The sequence below is a fragment of the Leuciscus leuciscus genome (genome assembly GCF_965113295.1).
Source record: "Leuciscus leuciscus genome assembly, chromosome: 17".
NCBI lineage: Eukaryota > Metazoa > Chordata > Actinopteri > Cypriniformes > Leuciscidae > Leuciscus > Leuciscus leuciscus.
Genome location: NC_138741.1, coordinates 17,362,458 through 17,383,625, shown reverse-complemented (window position 1 = coordinate 17,383,625; position 21,168 = coordinate 17,362,458). Strand labels below are relative to the sequence as shown.

The 21,168-nt window shown below is 36.7% G+C and overlaps 2 protein-coding genes across 7 annotated transcripts in view; both read left to right on the top strand.

Annotated features, from left to right (window-relative positions):
* Window positions 1-846: 846 nt before the first annotated feature.
* On the top strand, window positions 847-5,304 carry cln8 (CLN8 transmembrane ER and ERGIC protein). Of its 2 annotated transcripts, none has more exons than XM_082142627.1 (4): window positions 847-1,021; window positions 1,381-1,548; window positions 1,672-2,031; window positions 3,195-5,304. In XM_082142627.1, exons 2-4 carry the CDS (start codon window positions 1,411-1,413, stop codon window positions 3,513-3,515), a joined length of 819 nt encoding a protein of 272 aa, XP_081998753.1. In that variant the 5' UTR covers window positions 847-1,021; window positions 1,381-1,410; the 3' UTR covers window positions 3,516-5,304. The 2 variants fall into 2 exon arrangements, with proteins under 2 accessions (XP_081998753.1, XP_081998752.1); XM_082142626.1 differs by having other exon boundaries at window positions 1,326-1,548.
* Window positions 5,305-7,249: 1,945 nt separating this feature from the next.
* arhgef10 (Rho guanine nucleotide exchange factor (GEF) 10) overlaps window positions 7,250-21,168 on the top strand; it is a 48,671-nt gene continuing 34,752 nt past the window's right edge. For 2 of the 5 annotated variants that reach the window (XM_082143080.1, XM_082143079.1), the window contains exons 1-2: window positions 7,250-7,415; window positions 16,177-16,280. In XM_082143080.1, coding sequence (XP_081999206.1) covers window positions 16,244-16,280 — 37 coding nt within the window. In that variant the 5' untranslated portion in view covers window positions 7,250-7,415; window positions 16,177-16,243. Of the gene's footprint in view, window positions 7,416-11,166; window positions 11,187-16,176; window positions 16,281-21,168 lie in introns of those variants that run through there. The other 3 variants (XM_082143081.1, XM_082143077.1, XM_082143078.1) reach the window with 2 other exon arrangements.

Below are 21,168 nucleotides of genomic sequence, written 5' to 3'. Positions count from 1 at the left end.
AAATCCCTTTTTTGAATGTTGTTTATTGTTACATTTATCAGTTTATTTTATTTTGTATGTATTCATGAAATGTTTAAATTGTGTTATTAATTTGTGTTACGAATTTGACTTTTTGTTCTTGGTCATCTGGATTATTTGTGTTTCTTTTCATGACTTGATTATTGCTATGATCATACATTGTAAATAATTCAGTCATTAAATTTTTGAAGGAAATGAGTTATGTGGATTGTCTTGAATTAACTGAATTACTTTAACACAACAAAACATTATCAACACAATGATTTTAACTTTTCCTAACAGAATTGTCTCAGAGTTGTTTTATTGCCGGTTTTGACAAAACATAAAAATTATCTCAAATTGAAACCCTGATCTGAGTAAAAATAAATAAATAAATAAAAATCTAATCTGACTAAACACATTAACTAAATAAGTTCAAAGCAATATATCCATCAAAGAGATTTGCAATACAGCACTACACAATTTCCACCGTAATTTTTTTTACTTAATAAAATTAAATATCGAAATATTAATTTGAATGTATTAACTATATACTATAATATATGTAGATATATTTAAAAATGGGGAAAGTATTTCAACTTAAAGTGAATTCAATATAATGAAATCAAAATGAAACATACGTAAGTGACACTTTAATTTAACATTTATTAATTTAATGTTTCTGGAAGAAAATAAATCCTTGAATGTTTATGGGTAGCCTAATTCATAATGGAAAATAAAATAAATTATGAAAAATCGCACTTAATTCTATTTCTGCCTTTTCCTTCCAGCAGACGGCGACAGAGCAGCGTTTATAGTCATGTGACTAGATGGTGTCCGTCACGTGATGTCTGTCGGTCTATGGGGCATTTGAATGTGAAGAAGCAGACAGTGTGGGAGAACGCCGGTGAAGGAATGTGAGCAATGTTATTGTCGAGCTCGTGTCAAAAGAAAACATTATTAGTTTAACTCTTTCATACGCAGGAAAGAATGAGTTTCTTGGCCATTATTTCGTCTACAAGAGGTAAGAACAAAGACAACACACTTTTAAAAACAACAGACTAAGCAGAAACTTGTAACGTCGAAAAGATGTTTAGTTAGTAACGTTAAATGAGCTGTAGAAAGCATAACGTTACATCTGAGAGCAGACTGAACATATGAATGATGTTTAGTCTCCACCATCTACTTTTTACTCCACATGGTGTTTAAGGTCAAGATTCGGTTCCATACGGCAGTAAAGGGCAGAGCATTTTCTGTTAGTGAGTAATGCAGATAAATGGGACAGAGGGTGTGTCTGTATAATGTAATTATTGTTTTTCTCTTTCTAGACTAGTAATTGGTTCCATAGGAACTGACTGTGAAATCTGAGCAATGTCTTCCCAGCCCGATAACTTAATACTGTCCTCGGGTCACATGGACTACTCCTCCATGGACATTCGACTGAAAGTCATCTGCCTGAGCTTCATCTTCTACACCTTCATCTTCATCCTCTGTCACATCCTGTCTAAACTGCTGTTTTGCACTTACCGCTCATTGTCAGCCAAAGAAAAGGTGCCCATTAATATGTTAATGTAATGGTTGGCTTTTCATAAAAGATTCAGTTTTTGTTGATAATATGATATTCTGCCATTTGGATTATTTTCCTAACATTACAATCTTTATCTTTGCTTCAAGGTCTTCTGGGATCTAGCTGCGACACGGGCTGTGTTTGGCATCCAAAGCATGGTGGCAGGGCTTCGAGCGCTCATGGAGGACTCCGCTGTCTTTTCTGATAAGATTCTCGGACAGGAGGACTGGTCATGGTTCAACGTGCTGTCCGCTACTGGCTTTTTTCTGTTTGAAAATGTGGCCCTTCATGGGTCAAGCGCGGTGTTCCGGTCCTTCGATCTGTCGTTAGCGGTGCACCACTTCTTTGCCCTGTCAGGGTTTGTTGGGGCGGTTGTGTGGGACAGGCTGGGTCATTTCTTGCCTATGGTAACCCTGCTGATGGAGATGAGCACACCCTTCACCTGCATCTCCTGGATGCTGCTTAAGGTGAGACGCAACAGTCAAGAGAAAATGTTTTTTCTTGAAAACTTAATCAGTTTGTGAGATTTAGTGCAGTTTGTTAATTGATAATGTTTGTGCAGGGAACATTTTTGTGAGCAAAGGAGCAAATAAACTGTTTGTCTGAAGACTGTAGTGATCTTATGAAACGCCTCTGCTTTCTCACCTGTTGTGCAGTTTCACTTCTATTTTGGTCCGGGGCGAAACATGTTTTTCTTCCTCTACTCAACAATTTATAATGCTTGGTCGCTGAGAACACTTTTATAGTTCTGCAATATTTGTACACTGTTCTTAGAAAGAGGAACTTTTTCTTTTTTGCTGATAAGTTTTAGCCAGTTAAGGTGTTGTAGGTGCTAGACAAGGGATGGGCAACTTCGGTCCTGCAGAGTTTAACTCCAACCCTAATCAAACACCTGAACAAGCTAATCAATGTCTTCAGGAAAGCTGTGACGGTGTGAACAGCTGTGAACTTATCGCCTTGCAGAGTCTTGCAAAGACGGCGAAGAAGTTAAAAGAAAATTGACTTTTAAAGAAAAAATGTCTAGACCTAGTCTCTGGACTCGTAACATAAATATGCATTGCATTCTCTTCATTGGCGCAAGGGATAGTATATTATCTATACGTTTTCTTTTTCAAGTCAACTATTGTCTTGATGGATCAACAGTTTGAAGACACTCTTGCTGAGTGACTTAAAGGGATAGTTCACCCAAAAAAGAAAATTCAGTCATTTACTTACCTTCGTGTTGTTATTAATTTGTATGAGTTTCTGTGGATTAAAAAAGAAAAGAAAAATAATAATAATTTAAAAATCCATACAATAAAAGTTGTTTTGGACCCTATTGACTTTCATTGTATGGACAAAAATGTATGAAACTTTCTACAAAATATCTTCTTTTGTGTTCCACAAAAGAAAGAAAGGCATACAGGTTTGAGGGTGAGGGTGAGTAAATGATGACAATTTTAATTATGGATGAACTACACCGTTTAATTGTTCTGTCATTTGCTTTTTATTTTTGGAGATTATTAGAGCTCAGTTATTCAGATATTCCCCCTGTGAAGCTAATTATGAATAAACCACATTTGAATTAATAAGACCCTGTTTTGAACTTGGTTATAAATGAATTCTCACATTCCTTCTCTTCTTTGCTAAGGCGGGCTGGTCCAGAACTCTGTTCTGGAAAGCTAACCAGTGGATAATGATTCACATGTTCCACTGCCGGATGGTTCTGTCCTACTACATGTGGTTGGTATGTTGGAATCACTGGGAGGAGATGAACACACACATCCCTCTGTTTCAGAGATTTCAGTTCTTCATAGGCCTCTTCCTGCTCACGTTCTTCCTCAACCCCATTTGGATGCATAAGAAAACCCTGCAGCTTCTCAAACCTGTGGACTGGAACTTTGACAACATGCCCACACCAGAGAACAGACCAATCCAAGACCAGGCACGACACAAACCCCATGCCAGCTGATTACTGCCAAGATCAAGGCCTTATGGAAAATACAGTCTGAGGAAGACTGCAGCTATAAACGTATAAACGAGATATTAGGCAATTTTGTGCAGTTGTGTTGCTTTTAGTGTGTATTGTTTGAAGGTTTGTTTAAGAGCTTTAGGTTTAGCACTAACTACTACAACTTACAACTACACTAACCACTACAACGTGAGCACACAGATTGCACGGTTGGTAAAGTTTCTATATTTAAAGGATTAGTTCACCCAAAAATGAAAATTCTGTCATCTTTATATCAACGTCATGTCGTTCCAAACCTGGATGACTTGCTTTCTTCTGTGGAACTCTTTTTGTCTGTACAATGAAAGTCAATGGACCTCAAGTGGACTTTTATTTTATGGACCAAAAAGCCTTGTGTCATGTCATCTTTTGTGTTTTACAGAACAAAGAAAGTCATACAGGTTTGTAACAACATGAAGGTGAGTAAATCATGACAATTAAAATTGGATTATTTTTTTTAATTAATTTATTATTAACTATTTAAAAAGCTTTTAAAAAAAGTATTACAATTCTGATGCATGTTTCAGGGAGACTTCTGTGGGCCTGTAAATATCATGAGATCCGTTTCATGCAACTTGTTTCATGCAACTTACTTCCTGTTTGCGTTGAGTTGGGAGTCCTGAAAAAGCCTTTTACTGTACATGTGTTTGAGTGTTTTGGGAGGGGCTGTTTGAGTCTCTTATCTCTTTGTACATTGGCAGTAGGTGCAGTACAGGAGAGTGTTGTGTTGTAACGTATTTGTTACTCCCAGAAATTCATTGTCTTGAAGAAAATCGTAACTGCATCATGACCAAACATGATCTGTCAACTCAACCACTCTCTACTTCACTAAACGTCACTCAGTATCTGCTTTGGAAACTTCAGTTCAAAGCCATCAGACCTTTTTTTTGTTTTTTTGTTTTTCTAAGGATTTTTCTTTCAGAGGGTGCATTGGTGTCGTTCAATGGCTGTAGGCTGCGTTTAGTGAGCATTTGTGGATGTTTGACTAAACTCTTTGTGTTCTCCATAAATAGGGTTTGTTCTGACTGACTGAATTATCTTTGAAGGAAGGAATGTGTGTGTACGTGCGTACCAGGGAAGGATAAGGGATGGAAAAGAGTTGTTTTATTTCATTTTGAGGACTAGATATTGATATAGAGTTCCTCAGTGCATATGTTTTTGGTTAAACTTGATACTTCCTTTTTTGTCATTTTTTGTTTCTTTAGAAGGCGCTTAAGAGCAAAAAAAGATTTCACATAAAAAAAAATCACATTAATGGCATACAGCATATTTCAAGCAAATACAACAGACGAGGCAAAACATGATAGTGTCAAATGTATGTGCATGTATACATACAATGCTACTGCCGGATATGAATGAAGGAAAAAAACAGTACTTGACCTCTGTATCAGCTCAGGGTGTTGTGAGGATTCATGAATTCACAATGCATACCAAAGTCATGCTTAATTATTTATATGTAAATTCCTGTTACATTTCATAGTTAATTTCAAATTCTAAGTTTCAACAATATTAAACTGTAACAACAAACTACTGCCTGTGTTTCCACAATTGACTATAGTATGTTGACTGGAAATCTGTTGTATATTTAAATATTAATCAGTGTTATATTGGGTGCTATTTCTGTTGAAATGCATTTGTTTTGATTAAAATATAGGTTTAAAATTCAAGATTCAAAGCTCATAAGCTGTTGATGCTCTTAGGATTTATTGTTTAAAAAAAGGAGAACTAATAAAAGTTTAACCCCAAAATATGTTTGTTTGTTTTCTCACTATAGAAACTTTTTGTCGCCTTGCAGAAGTGTGGTCCATTTTAAAACTTTACAGTTCAATGCAGCAGGTGCGACTCGATTGCACTTACCAACTTTAGACGTGAATGATCCAGTGTTTTATCAGCTGTACAATTAATTATCAAAGATACCAATAGTTTTGGATTCCATTTCATTAGTGTGAATCAAGGGTGACTGGGACAGAATTTCCGTCTTGTTTAAGGCTTCTTTTACATTTCTGTAAAACTGAAGATGCTACCTATCCATTTGACCAGGAAACCAGTTATTATAATGAAAGGATGTGTGACATACACTTTTATGTAAACTGAGCCAAAATTGGATGCCCTTATTTGTGTGACATCATGTAGGTGGACGGGCAGGCATCAAACAGGACGTTGACCCTGAAATGCATGAAGTAAGGAAAATGACAGAAAGCTTTTGCTAGTTTTCATAATACGGTCACAAACCTTTTTAGTTCCATCGACCAAACTGGTTATTTTTGTTGCTGTAGTGCATCATATTCATGTTTCCATCAAATGTTTGTGTCAAATAGTTATGACCATTTTATGACCTTATGAAAACTAGCAAACTCTTGTCATTTTTGTGTGTGTGTGTGAGTCATTGTCACTTGATGCTTTTCAGGGTCAATGTCCTGTTTCAAAGTCCAATCACCCTTAAAGGGATAGTTCACCCCCAAAAAAGAAAGAAAATTCTGTCATCATTTACTCACCCTCAAGTTGTTCCAAACCTGTTTGAGTTTCTTTCCTCTGCTGAACACAAAATACATTTTCAAGAATGGGCAACCAAAGAGTTGTGGTGGGGCACCATTGACTTCCATAGTATGATTTTTTTTTTTGATTTTTTAAAATAGGCTACTATGGAAGTCAATGGTGCCCCACAACAGTTTGGTTACAAACATTCTTCAAAATATCTTCCTGTGTTCGAGCAGAACAAAGACATTTATACAGGTTTGGAACAAGTTGAGGGTGAATAAATGATTTTTTATTTATGAGTGAACTATCCCTTTAATTCGGCTACTTGTGTCAAAACATTGTTATTTTTTTAAACTTTCAAATTGTTCGTTTTGTTCAAATGATTATTGTTTTTTACTACATAAATTATTATTATTATTATTATTATTATTACTATTATTACTATTATCAGCAGAACTATAGGCTAGCCAACAAATATACCTAGGAAACAATACCGAATTAGGATCAGCAATTTAATGCAAATTTTAACGTAAAAATAATGAGTGGTAAACACTGATCCCAACTCGGCACTAACTAAAGTTTGAAAGCATACAGCAGTTTGTGTGTGACCACTAGGCTGCAGTACAGCACCGCAAAAACACTGCAAATATTTGCCAAACTGTATTATGTAACTTTGGACATTTGTGAAAGGGATCTACTAGCACGAAAATATTTTTTTGCCAACAAATTATTTAAAAAAATTGTGTGATTTCGGAGCTAGAGCAAGATAACCGAATAATATTATACTACTGAATGAAACAACTTAGTGTGTTTTTGTATTTAGAGTCGTTTCACAACCTACTTCAAAATAATCATGATTTGATTATAATTTTTTTTTCATTAGGCGCTAGGAAAACAAGTAATTATGTGAAATGCGGTGATCCTGCATTTAATCTGTGTTTATTTCACCTATTTATTACAACAAGCACTGTAAGAATTTTCTTTCTTTTTTCAAATGCGTTCATTTATTTATACTAATTCATGTGGGACTCTGGATGTGAGTGAAGCAGAAGGTGCAGCGGAGCGGTTCAGTTCACACGCATCACGTGACACACATTGGAACGCGTGTGTCCATCCACACGGAGAAACGCAAGAAATTTGACTGACGTGTCTTGAAACCAATGAGAGACCGGGCAACAAAAGGCTCCACCAATGAGGACGGAGTGGAGGGCGGAGACATGGAGCGGTTGGCTCGCGTTTGGGAAAAGCAGTGGAAAAGTTGCCTACTGTCTTTAAAAATGATACAGTGAATATTTACGAAGTTGGGTCTGTTCTGCAACTTACCGGTGTTGCGCACCATAGACGGGATTTAAACTGAATTTACTTCAAAGATCCATAAATATGGTGAGTAGGTAAAGCATGCGTATGGAATTTCCAAACACTTCTACTGAAAGTCTGTTATGTGTGAAATAAGTTTGTAATTTGTAACGCGTAAATTCAGCGTGATGCTGATTTACCTTGTGCAGATTTCACCCTGCAATGAAACTTATTGTCTGAGCGCTGTCGCAGTGATCAGATCTTTTTCATAACATAGACTGAGAAGTGTTCAACATCTGCGCCTGATGGGGCGGCTGCGCTTTTCCTGTTGGATTCCGCTTTACGTGGCAAGTGACAACTCCGCACAGTCATGTTAGATTATATTAAAAATCTATACAATTCAGTAAACATCGAGCTTTCACAAGAACCGCCTGATACCTGGTGATCGTGTAATCTAATCTAAAACGTGTTGTACAGTGATGCTGATGCACGTTCAAAGACATCTTGGAAATATCAGTGAATTATAAAATTGTGATTTACAAGCCTGGAAAAGTTAGGAAAGAAATATTCTAATGTGGTCTTGGATTCGTTTAATGAATCGTTCCAGTTATGACCTAGTAATGGCTCGTTCTGGTGATTTAAAGGTGCACAACATTTAAAAAAAAATGTTTTCTTACTTATTAAAAAGTTTAAAAATTAACCAAACTTTTGAGAAATGTTACTAATATGATTTACACTCATGTAAGATGAAGACTCCAATCATATCAGGCTTCTAGAAATTTTAATTTTAATTTTGAATGGAGGGGGTTCCTCCTCTTGGTCCCCGAAATGTTGACATCACATACAGTAACCCGTCCTGTCATGTAATTGACGGAATGTCTGAAATAATACTTCTATATTTACTTTATAGAAATCATTTGAACAGAATGAGTCCAAATGTCCGAACAAGACACCCGCTGGAGCGATGAAACAATTTCAAACAAACCATATAAAGATCTGTTATAAACCAATGACATCTATTATATGGATGTGTGCAGTAAAAAAGAAAATGCAGATGAAATGAAAAAAAAAAAAAAAAAAAATAGTACACACACACACTAGATGCATCCACACTAATGGATGCTGATACTGGGATAAATTAGAACCTGTCAAATGTAGACGACAAACTTACTGAGTGTACCGTTCTTTTAAAGAAATAATTGGAAAAAATCTGAAAAAATCTTGGAAATTAATTGCTCAAAAAAAACCTGCTAGAATACAACAATCAATTTACTTTTCCAAAAATAAAAATGAATACCACAGATGCGTATCATAGTGTTTTTCAGTATGAAAACATAAATTCAGTTTGACTACTCATTCTTGACATTTTTGGAAGCTTTCGTCCTTCACAATATAGGCATTCTTTACTAGAGCGTGCCTGTTGGAGAGAAGGTTGCCGAACAGTTCCCAAGTAAAGGGCCTTTCTAAAGATCTGAGCTCTCATGCACACAGTGTGTTATTCAGTTCAGAGCTTCATACCTCCCATTAAACATGGATCAAATGTTTGGAAACATTTAAGGAATGCTCTTTTTAATTAGTCAAACTTTTCCACTTCCTCTCAGTTTTATGGCATCATTTCCTTCCCTGGGAGCTGCAGTGCTTTCAGGAATCTGAGGCCCTCTGGCCTTTTCCTAGATGAGTGTGTGTGATACGGGGGAAGAGCCCTCTCATGTGCGACTGCATTGTTTGGCTCCATGCTTGTCCGACTCACTTTGCATCAGAGCGCAGGAGAGGACAGGATTTGCTCAGATTGCAGGCAATTTGCTTAGCAAATAGCCACACCACTGGAGCAGGGGGCTTCTCCTCCCACAGTGATCTGCTCCGTAAATAAAGACTGTGGATTACAAGCTTTGTTTTCAAGCTTGCTGAACATTGGTTCAATCCACATCCAAACGAACATTTGTTTGCAGCCAATCAACATTTCTTTGAGTTGTTCTCTAGTAGTGCTTACACATGTGCAGAGGTTGATAAGTGTGCTCTTTAGGAACGAATGAGTGGCACGGCTTTCCTTCAGGAATCTGCAAGGAAAATGGAATTTATGATGGGGGGACTTGAAACAGTGGGAGAAGGAGAGAGAAATTAGAGGAAAAAAACTCTTACAGTAGATTGCTTCATATTCATTGGGTTGTTTTAACAGAGTCAGGGCAGATGGTGTTTTGTTGGGTGATCTAACATTGTGGTCAAGCAGTACACTTGGGATCCATGTTTGTTAATTGTTAGATCTCCCGTGTCCATCTATGTGCTCGTGTGTTCTGTGAAGGATTACTGAAATCCGCTGAGAAACCACAGAGATGCCAAACATGCCAGGAGGGATGCAGCTTCTCAAAGTTCATTCAGTTAAGCACTACGGACTTGCCTTCTCTGAAACTTTTAAAGGGATAGTTCTCAAAAATAAAAATTCTATCATCATTTACTTACTCTCATGTTGTTCCAAACCTGTATGACTTTCTTATTTTGTGGAATATAAGATATTTAGAAGATTTTTTTTTTTTTTTTCATATAATGAAAGTCAGTGGAGCCCAAAACAGCCCTGAATTCCACTGACTTTCATTCTATAAAAAAACTGAGAAACTTTTCTAAATATCTTCTTTTGTGTTCCACAGAAGTCATACAGTTTTGGAATGACTTGATGATGAGTAAATAATGATACATAAAAGATGTATGTGAACTTAGAATCTAGAATCGAATTATTTAGCCTTCATATCTGATTTGCAGTTCTTTTGTTCTTTTGCATGGTGATGCAGATAACAGTATATCATGGATGTGTAATGTTAGACTTCATCAAACTTAAAGGGATATTTCACCCAAAAATGAAAATTCTGTCATAATTTACTCACCCTCATGTTGTTCCAAACCTGGTGTGTGTTTCCCAAAAGCATTGTTAACCAACTATGATCGCAATTTCCATTGAACTCTATTGGTAACGACAGAACTTGTGACCATATTGTTGGCTTTGTGAAACGCATCCCTGTATGAGTTTCTTCTGTTGAACACAAAATAAGATATTTTGAAGAATGTTGGTAACCAGACAGTTGATGGTAGCCATTGACTTCCGTAGTATATATTTTTTTCCTACTGTGGAAGTCAATGGCTACCGTCAACTGTCTGGTTACCAACATTCTTCAAAATATTGTTTTCATTTGTGAAAATTTTTGAGTGAACTATCCCTTTAATTTCTCGCCTCCTCATCCTCTGTTTTTTTAAATGTCTAACCCAGCAGGATTTTAGACTGGCTTTGACCTGCCTGTGTGTGTGTGTTCTCATTGGGTGTGTTTGCTTGAGGTCGCATAGTTTGCTTTACAGGTCCGTATTTAACACATTTCAAGCTGGTTTATAGGAGAAAATAGATGGATGGCATGTGGCGTTTGCTCTTCCAGGTCATTATTTAGTGGTTTGTAAAGTGTACTTCTGTCAGGAATTCTAACTGTGAATTAAACTTTTGACCCTGAACAGCAGTCTAGACATATTTGCAGACTCAATGGTAAGACTTTAAGGCATTTATTGTGATGATGTGTTATGTGAGATGTTAACATACCATTGGCAGTCATTCCTTAAAGTTCACATGAAATGGAAATTCATTCTATTTTCTACATGCATGTTTTTGATCTTATTGTTTACATTCATCCGTGTATGTTTCCTTTTTTATTTATTTTTTGATCCCGTAATTTTGTTTATTATTTATTTTTGGCCTTTTTCCTTTATTGGATAGAGGAGACCGGAAGCAATGGGAGGAGAGAGGGGAACAGGATTGGGAAAAGACCTTGAGTCAGGACTCAAACTCTTTCGGTGACTTCTCTCTGGTCCAATCAACAATTGATGGTTTGAACCACATCCCGCCCTAACATTTTTTTTTTTTTTTTTTTATAATCCATTTAATAGGCTATATGGTACGTCACAATGCAGAATAAAATAGCTCCTGCTACTTTCACTACATAGAGATTTTAAGGATCAGTTGTTTGCTTATGTTAAAGTTCACCCCAAAAACCCAAATTCCTTCATTATTCGCTCACCTTTATGTTGTGGTATAACTTTCTTTTTTCCGTAAAAACAAAAGAACATTATGCAAAAGTTGTTCTTTTGGGTCTGATCTTAGTTCACAAAATCGCTCTGAATCATTAGTACACAAATCCAGTTCCCTTGTTCCCATTGCAGCGGTTCCCAGTTCTGCAAGAATTGGAAACTGTCCATACTGGACGTGGCAAACCGACCGTTGCAAATTAATTTGTCCTTCCTGTCAGAAGTAACACGGCGCTCCTTGGAGTACGTCAGAAAAGAACGGAGCATCAGTTCACTGTCAGGAATTTGTCCTGTCATGTTGCGTAATTTCGCATCCAGTGTGGATGGCATTACTGATTATAATGGGTTCTATTATATTTACTTGCGTCGTGTCATGCAGCTCACGTCTGGTGTAGGAGAAGATTATCAGTGAACGATGACTTAAAAATGTCTGTTGTCCTCTTTGACTTTGTTTACTCTGTATGAACTAAATTTGTGTGGCATGATAAGATGAATTCTGATGGTTTTGGACTCACACATTCCATAGATTTGTGTAAAAAATGAAGGTAAATGTGCGCAATGAGGCATATCGGTGTGTATTACACTAACAAACTGACTTCGTTCTCTCAGACATGTCTGAAGTGATTCAGGAAGCAGCAGACTGGCAGAAGCCCTGAAGCCACATTTCAACAGCAGGGTTTTTTCCCTTGCCCTGCACAATTACACACCCTGAAGTCAAGCTCAAACTAAACATTGATCAGCTCATCATGGTCAATGCTGACACTCCCAACTCTCTGGATGTTTCATGCACATTGCACAAGCCCAGTAAACACAATTGATCTTTTGCGTTTTGTAAAAACATTTTCAGGGTAATATTGAAAGTAAAAATTCAGACAATTATTAATATAATTGTAATTAAAATATCCTTATGATTCCTATAATGAACGCTGTTTGAGTGTCTATAGTTTTCACACCAGCGGTGTGGTTGTGAATTTGTTTAGTAGTGTGGTCTGCAAAATTTACTATCTGTTGTGTCATCAGAACAGAGAAATAAAGCTTGAGACTGTCATGTAGGATTGAATTTATCTCCCATCACAGCCTTTTCCTAAGCCACAGACCTCTGAAACTTGTCATTTAAAGCTCCCTCTTGTTAACTACCTGTCATTTAAGTGATATATTGTCATGGTGTCATAATGCTCTGAAGGCAAATGTGATTTGTTATGGTTGATCCATAAATTAGTGTTTCTGCACACACGGCTCTGATTCTTGTGTTGTTCTGCACAGGTGTGTTGTTATTTCAAGCTTCGCACATTCTGTCATAGCTCTGTTTCCTGTTGGTTGTGTGTGCGTGGTCCAGGTAAACCCTGTGTTGTGGGGCGTAATACCTGAAATGTTGGCCTTGGAGAAATTGTTTGCTCTATGAGGAAAACAGCTTATAAATACTAAATGTTATTTTTATTTTTATGTAAAAATGCAGAACGTTTTCTGTGAGGGTTGTGTTTAGGGTTAGGGAATAGAATATACAGTTTGTACAGTATAAAAATAAATATGTTTATGTATATGTTTAAAACATGAAAACCCAGTTTTTGTGTGTCTGTGTGTGTTTGCTCGCTTCCCTCAAAATACAGTTGATCAGGAATTGTTTCACACGCATTTATGTAGTCATATTATGATCACGTTATATTATACTATACATTTCTATAGTTTTAATAAGAAGGTAATACAATTATGAATGCTACAGGTCACTATTAAAAAAAACAATTCTTTTTTTATTGTTTTTCCTTATTTAGAATATTTTTTTTTTTTCAAGAATACATTCTATAAATGTCAAAATGTCTATAAAGATAAGTTTTGTCAGATCTAAGTATTTGATATCAGGGGACAAATTTTTAACACTACAGAGTTTTTATCAAACTCTTAGATGGTTGAAATAGTAGTTGCTAACAAGTTAACATGCAGAATACTTGGTCCTTGACTTAATTTTTTATTGTCTGTCTGATTTTCCCACTCCAAGTTTGGCAGACATCTGTTCTTATCTCTTTTCTTCGTTGTTATGGCATATGGAGTCTGTGGGGTGAGAGAGAAAAAGATAAGCTTCAAAGAGTGTGTAGACTAAACAAGCATTCACCATCCTGGCTTTTTTCCCCGCTCATTGACAGACTGTGTCATGAGGATATGCTGTTATAGTGCACAAGTTCTGGAAGTAAAAAATGACATAGAGAAAATTACTTTCATAACCTTGAGTTACAATGGGTTCTCAGTTTAATACATGGTATATGCCACTGTATTGAAGCCGTGTGTGTGTGTGTATTTGTACAACTATCTTTGTGAGGACCAGTTTGAGTTTTAGACCATTGGAGTGAGGACATTTTGGCCGGTCCTCACTTTCTGAGAGCCCTTTAAAAGCCTGTTTGAGGGTCAAGACTTTGTTTTAGGGATAAGGTTATAATTAGGTTAAGGGAAGGGTCAGGGTTCGGGTTAGGCACTTAGTTGTGATAGGTAAGGTTAGGGTAAGCGGCTAGAGATTGCATTGTGTCAATGAATGTCCTCATAAAGATAGATGTACAAGAATGTGTGTGTGTGTGTGTGTGTGTGTGTGTGTGTGTGTGTGTGTGTGTGTGTGTGTGTGTGTGTGTGTGTGTGTGTGTGTGTGTGTGTGTACTACAGTTCAAAAGTTGGTAGGTAAGTAGTCTTTTATGCTCAAGGCAGCATACAGTAATATAAAAAATGTATGATTGCAAAGCTGAATTTTCAGCATCATTACTCCAGTCTTCAGTGTGACATGATTCTTCAGAAATCATTCTAATATGCTGATTTGCTCAAGAATAAGAACAATTCTTCTTAATATCAAAGTTGAAATCTTTTTGCTTGTTAATATTTTTTGTGTGAAACTGTGATTTGGTTTGATTTGATTTGGGCTGTCACTTGTAGTTTTGCTGTCATTCCAAATGATTACAATGACTGTCAGCAAAACAGATTTTCTTCTCGTCATGTTTGTTAGTGACTCGTGAGTCTTTATGTGTAGAAAGTACCGTGATAACGAGAGAACAGCTTGCGTGTCTGTGCCAGGATCTTATTGTGTGATAATAGTCATGCGTCAGTCGGTCCGCCTCGTCTCTCGCTGACCTTCATTGTCGCACACACACACATGAGCCTCATGAGAAACTCCTCTATTCCACAGAATGACTTCACTGTTCCACTGACACTCGTCTGAAAACACAGCTGAGAGGAAAGCACTGTTGCGTGTGTGTGTGTGTGTGTGTGTGTGAGAGAGAGAGAGAGAGAGAGAGAGCTGCAGAAAAAGATAAAGAGTTTTTCTATCCCTCCCTGCCACAGATTGTCCGGAGTCACTCATGTCTGTGCATGTGCGTGCGTTTCCAGTTTGGATGTAATAAGTGGGCCAACAGTGACGAACTGTCACTCCAATGTCATGGTACACTTGATTACATATCTGACTTTGATATACTCTGCCGCTTGCTGACAGGGTGGGGAGAAATTTTTAGCCCAGTATGTTCTGGTGGTGTAGTGTTCTGCAATGATAACAGAAGTCATATCAGTGCAAATTGAAAAAACAGAGGCCAGATTCTGAGTGATTGTGGACTGAAGGTTAAGCTTATGAGAGTCATCAGGGTTGAATAAGACTGCGGTAAGTCAGAGCAGATGTGATGGTTTGGTGAATTGTGAGGAGATTGAGATGATTTGCTCCGAGTTATCAGCACAGTTAAGATCAAATTCATTTAATAAAACTATTTAAATTTGGTAGGTATGCTAATTTTGTATTTATAAACTTAAAGCTGAGTTTTTGTTAACTTGGACATTTAAAGCTGATGCGTGTGTAATTGTGCACCAAAAAAAAAATTAAAAAAAATTCCTGTTTCCATTCAGGTTTCCCCAAACACTCTAGGGTTAAAGTTATTGTTTAGTAAAACAGATAGTCCCGCCCCTAACTGACACCATTGGTTGACCCATTGTTTCTGTGTCGGGATGAGTCTTTTATTATTTGTTTTAATGTTTGTGATTTTTATTTTATTTATTTTTTATTAAAATTCATTTTTATATTTTTGAGAGGCATAAAATGTCACGGAAGTAAAAGTGTCCTGATATAACAAAGAAGAAAAAAGCCTCTTTAAAAGAAGAAAATTATTCAAAAGAAAGCCTTAAAATTGCAGTGAAATGGAAGTAAGGGCAGATATTTTTCAACACTTCAGTATTGTGACACACATCCCTAGTGTAACAGATTATCTGTGTTACTTGGTTCTGTCTATCGCTTGTTAATTGGATTTTGATGTGAGCATTGCACTCAAAAACAAATACAAACTTACAGTCAGTTCACCCATCATTTTTGGCTGAACTATCCCTTTAAGAACAAATTCAATTAGGCAGAGAGTTTTCATGAGAAGTTCAAATGTGCGTAAAAATGCGAAGTGTACCCAATTATTAGTGAATGATTCCCAGTGTCTCCCATTTATAATGTTTATATAAATTTAAATATTCAAAGAAATCATATGATCAACTTTCATGGTGCTTTTTCTGTCCTTTTGGAGCTTGATGGCCCCTGATCATCACAATTACTGCCATTGTATGCAAAGTGCTGCATAACGATTATTTAAAAAATGTAACTTTTGTGTTCCTGGAAAATACAACATCATATGAGTTTGTAACAAACATGAGGAGGATGGGTAAATAATAGCATAATTGTCATTTTGGATGAGCTATTGCTTTAAGCTATGAGGTCATTCTTGTGTGTGTGTGTGTTTGTGTGTGTGGGTGAACTCTGTCTCTGTGGCTAACCGCTGTCTCTCTGTTCCTGTAGGTTTGTTAAAGTTGGCGAAGGATCTCTCCCTGATCATCAGTGTGTGTCTCAGAAGAGCGTGTTCAGCATGGACGTGGAGGATTTCCCCCCTCCTCCACCAGACCGTAAGCGGATCCGTCCTCTCACAGCTCTCAGCACACAGACTGTTTACTTTGACAAGAGGACAGCGTGTTTCTGGCACAAAAATGTGAATGCCAATTTTTGTCAAAGCATCTAAAAGCAGCAGGGGTTTTACTGACGAGTATCATGGTCATATTCACTCTCACTGTGTCGAATGCACAGGAATGTCATGCTTATAGGAGCCTGAAGGGTAGAGAGGAGAGGAGAGGAGAAGAGAATGAACAGTGTAAACACATTCCATGGCTCAGCCACTAAGAAGCGTGTGGGTTGAAGAGTGGAGGAACGCCAGAACGAATGCAGGGGAGGTGAAAAAAAGCAGCCAGAAAACAGAGACCGTGTCTTGATGCAGAGAGAATGACAGAAGAGCAAAATATTAGTTTAACTAATTAAAGTAGTGCTGTTATTAAAGGGATTGTTGAAATTTTTTGTAATTTGCTCCCTCGTGTCATTCCAGATCTGTATGTCTTCGTACATACCTATTCACAACTTGTACACTTTGATTCTATGAGGTCATTTTCGTTGTGCAATAGTCTACACACATTGATGAGAGGAAGTTTGATTTTAAACTTTGAATTTAAATGATTTATATTTACTAAAAATGATAATGAATGAACTAAATATGTATTCGGTCTTTAAAGACTTGTTTAAATGATAAAAATTCTTATTTGCTAAATGCCGACAGTATATGAGGAAGTATTAGACCATTTAATTTCTCTATTTTTTAAAGTTTTGTCTAATCATTTATAGGAAGAGAATGGAGGTCCTGTGCGTCTGCATTCTCAACGCTGTCTATCGATAAATTAAGAAAGCCAATATTTCCATAAAATGTGATATATCTGTCTGCCGCTATTCAGTATAACGGTTTAAAACCATAAGCCCTTTTAACCATAAAAGGTTAATTTTTGTCAGCAGATCTTTTCCAAAACAGCAAATGAATAATCTGCATCGTAAGGAATGAGACCCATTTGAGTCGATAAGCTAATGTTAAAGTTTAAACTAAAACTGCACACATTCCACATTATTTTAAAGCTCTTACTGCATGAATATTCACCGGCGGTCATGTTTTTGGGAATATACGGAAACTCCCTCGTGCTTGATCTCTCTCTTACTCCATTCATTAACACTGAGAGCTGATAAAGCCACTTTCAAATCTCTCTGTTCATGCCTCAGTGATTCTTTCTCACACTAGTGTTTTTTCCCCATTACACAGTTAAAAGGCTAGTTCACCCAAAAATGAAAATTCTGTCATTAATTACTCACCCTCATGTCTTTCCAGACTCGTAAGACCTTTGTTCATCTTCAGAACATAAATTAAGATATTTTTGATGAAATCCGAGAGCTTTCTGCGCCCTCCATAGACAGCAACACAACGACCACTTTCAAGGCCCAGAAAGGTAGTAAAGACATTGTTAAAATAGTCCATGTGACTCCAGTGGTTCAATCTTAATGTTACGAAGCAACGAGAATATGCAAGAATTTCTTCTCTTCATAACAATAAGGTTATATCACTGGAGTCACAAGGACCAAAGGTCTTATGAGTTTGGAACGACATGAGGGTGAGTAATTAATGACAGAATTTTCATTTTGGGGTGAACTAACCCTTTAAGTCCAAAAGAAGAAAGCTAACTCATCTGAAGTCCCTCCCCCTTTCCTAAACTCTTAACCTTTGACCTTTCCTCTCAGGGATTTAAAGATGTGGCTATGGCCTGCTCTGACCTGTACTCCCAAACCAGGTGCTCAGCGTCGTACTGTAATGTGCGATACTTGGGGGGGGTCAAAGGTCGTAGTTTTGATGCGGTTTTAACATTGAGTCAGATTGTTTAGTTGTAAATTGTTCATTCACGTTACTGAATGTCATGTTAATGGGTACATGGAGATTGTTTTTGTTTGCATGCCGACTGTCATGTGTAACTGTAAGGCATGCAGGGACGGCGCTCCTACTAGCTCACACTGAATAAAGATGACATCTCATCTGTCAACAAGTAACAGTGGTAAACCAAACTACTTTAAGATGGGTTCACACTGTACAGTTTTATTGTCCTTTAAAATTGTTGCTTGTCAGATTGTACGATATGATTCCCGTGAGATCATGGGTGGAAGCAAGTGTGCATTTCCACAATTTTTTTTGTTTTAGGATATTGTGTAGAATTAAACCAGATCAAATTTTATGTGATATAATATAATAAAATATTATTTTATGTAACATGTACTGATAAAAAGTTTGGTGTCTAAGTAAAAAAAAATTTATTATATTTTTTTTAAGAAGCTAACCAAGGCTAATTTTATTTGATTAAAAATACACTAAAAACAGTAAATGTTATGAAATAATATATTCTTACAATTTAAAATAAGTGTTTTCTTTTTGTTTCTATCATCAGTGTCACATGATCGCTCAGAAATGTTTTGGTACATTATAAATGTCTTTACTGTCACTTTTGATCAATTTAATGTGTCCTTGCTAAGTAAAAGTAATTTCTTAAAAATTAACTGACACCAAACTTTAGAATGGTAGTGTACACAACAATATAATGTAATAATGTAAAATGTAACACTTTAAACAACACAAATATTGAAAAGAAACTCTCCTTATCAAAACATGAGCTCCTGAAAAAACATTATAAAGAGCAATAACTAATGTAAAATAAGTTTTTATCTGAAATGTTTTATTGCATTATGGAAAGAGAAATTGTGCTCCACAAAGTTGTTCTCAGAAGATGGCAATAAAGCGAGACGTGTGCACCTGGCTTTAAGTGGCTTAGAATGAGAAATGCTTAGCTTATGGAAGTCAGCGAAGGAAATTGGTCTGTCGGTTGTTTTTAGACTTTGCAGCCTGAAGTGGAAGGACGACATGTTTTCACTATGTTTGGAATCTCTGCTATTCCAGTGAACAAACTCTTACCAGCGCGTCACGGTGGATTTATCGACTTTAAGAGATAACTGTTTCCGTCAGCGGAAACATGGTTTCCTGGGCAGTGTTCCAGAGTCTTTCAGTTTTACCACTCCTCACATTATCCCTGTGAGAGGAAAAACAAACATTATTTAAGACTCCATGTAATGAATTTCAGTGGTTTAGAGATCTTAGTGTCCGGATGCTGTCTTGTATTGTAAATAAACTGTAACAGGCTTAATTACTGTAGTATAGTATAATGGTCACTGTGTGTGCTTCAGCTCCGTGAGGGAGGCTGCGATTGGACAGGGGGTCCAGAGCTGAATGGAGGAAAAGAACTCTCACATTACTCACATTTCTGAAGAGTGAGTCACTGGGTCAAGAGAATCCATGAACTGCCAAGTGCTTGCTTCATAATAGCCTCACCCCGTAAATCTCCCTCCCGGTCTCTTCTCTTATTCATCAGCCCTCCCTTCTTTCTACCTTGCACATCTTTCATCTATACTGTAAAGCTGCCAATGAGTTTCTGATGTAGAATCATTAAAGACAGAAGGAAAAAAACTAACTCAGTTTCTTAAAGAGACAGTTTACACAGAAATTAAAATTCTGCCATTTGCTCAGCTCCATGTCGTTCCAAACCTGTGACTTTTTTTATCTTACACAAAAGGACAAGAATTATAGTGTTAACAATTAACTAAAGTTAACTAAGTTTTAAAAGCTTAAAAGGGAACAAAAGTACCACAGGATCCTAAAAGTAGTTCATTCAACTACCAAGTCAATAGTTGTGTGAAGAACAGACCACGATTTAATGGGATACTTCACCCAAAAATGAAAATTCTCTCATCATTTGATTACCCTCATGCCGTTCAAGATGTGTATGACTTTCTTTCTTCAGATGAACACAAACCAAGATTTTTTGGCCTCAACTTTGTGAGTGCATATAATGCAAGTGTATGGGACCTCCAAAGACCAAATTTCTTTAAGTCATTTCACAATAAAGAAAGTAAATCATATAGGTTGGAATGACATGAGGGTCCATTTTTGAATGAACTATCCCTTTAAATCAGGGCTGTCCAATCCTGCTCCTGGAGGGCCACTGTCCTGCAGAGTTCAGCTCAAACCCCATTTAAACACACCTGAACCAGTTAATCAGGGTCTATAGGCATACTAGATACATCAGGCAGGTGTTGGAGCTAAACTCTGCAGGACAGTAGCCCTACAGGACCAAGTTTGGACACCCCTTCTTTAAATTTTGTGTTAGCATTTCCTTTTTTGTCATAGCCAGCCTGAAATGTACAAACCAAATCACATGAGTATGACCTGTTTGATCAATGAATTTATATTTTACTTCTTTTTTTCTCTGTCTTTGTCCTCTGCTCCCAGTAGACATGTTTTCTCTTTGCACTTCAAACCTGTGGAAAATAAGCAGTGTGATGTTTTGACCCCGTTTCCTTTCAGCATAAATGTGCTTCCTGTAGTCGGTTTTGGTGTTTGAATTTTTTTTCCTTTTTTTTTTTCTTCTTCTTCTTCTTCTCTGTTTCCTTACAACTTGGTGCCATGTGTAACTCTGACTTTGAGAGCCAGTTTGAGCAGAGGGTTCTTGTACATACCCTAAAATTAGAGTTTGCTCTCTCAGAAATCTGAACATGTGTCTGTGTGAACCCTGGGTGGGCAAAGAGGAGGGTGGGAACAAACCTCAACCACAAAATACTCCATTCACAGACTTTGCTGGGCCATTTCTAACTTATCATTTGTCTGTTTTAGTGGTGCTCTCCTAGTAGAAATGTGCAAAACTACATATTTTCATGTGACCACAAGTTCAGAGTGTATAATATATTTTAGATAATGAAGTATTTCTATTACGAAATATAAAAAAAGAAATCAAATATAATATATATATATATATATATATATATATATATGTGTGTGTATATGTGTATATATATATATATATATGTGTATATGTATATGTGTATATGTATATA

What these genes read in the sequence shown, in the direction of transcription:
- cln8 (XM_082142626.1), top strand. Translation starts at nt 1,369, where the DNA reads ATGTCTTCCCAGCCCGATAACTTAATACTGTCCTCGGGTCACATGGAC. An exon ending in CATTGTCAGCCAAAGAAAAG is followed by an intron (nt 1,549 to 1,671) that starts GTGCCCATTAAT and finishes CTTTGCTTCAAG; the next exon opens with GTCTTCTGGGATCTAGCTGC. An exon ending in TCTCCTGGATGCTGCTTAAG is followed by an intron (nt 2,032 to 3,194) that starts GTGAGACGCAAC and finishes TTCTTTGCTAAG; the next exon opens with GCGGGCTGGTCCAGAACTCT.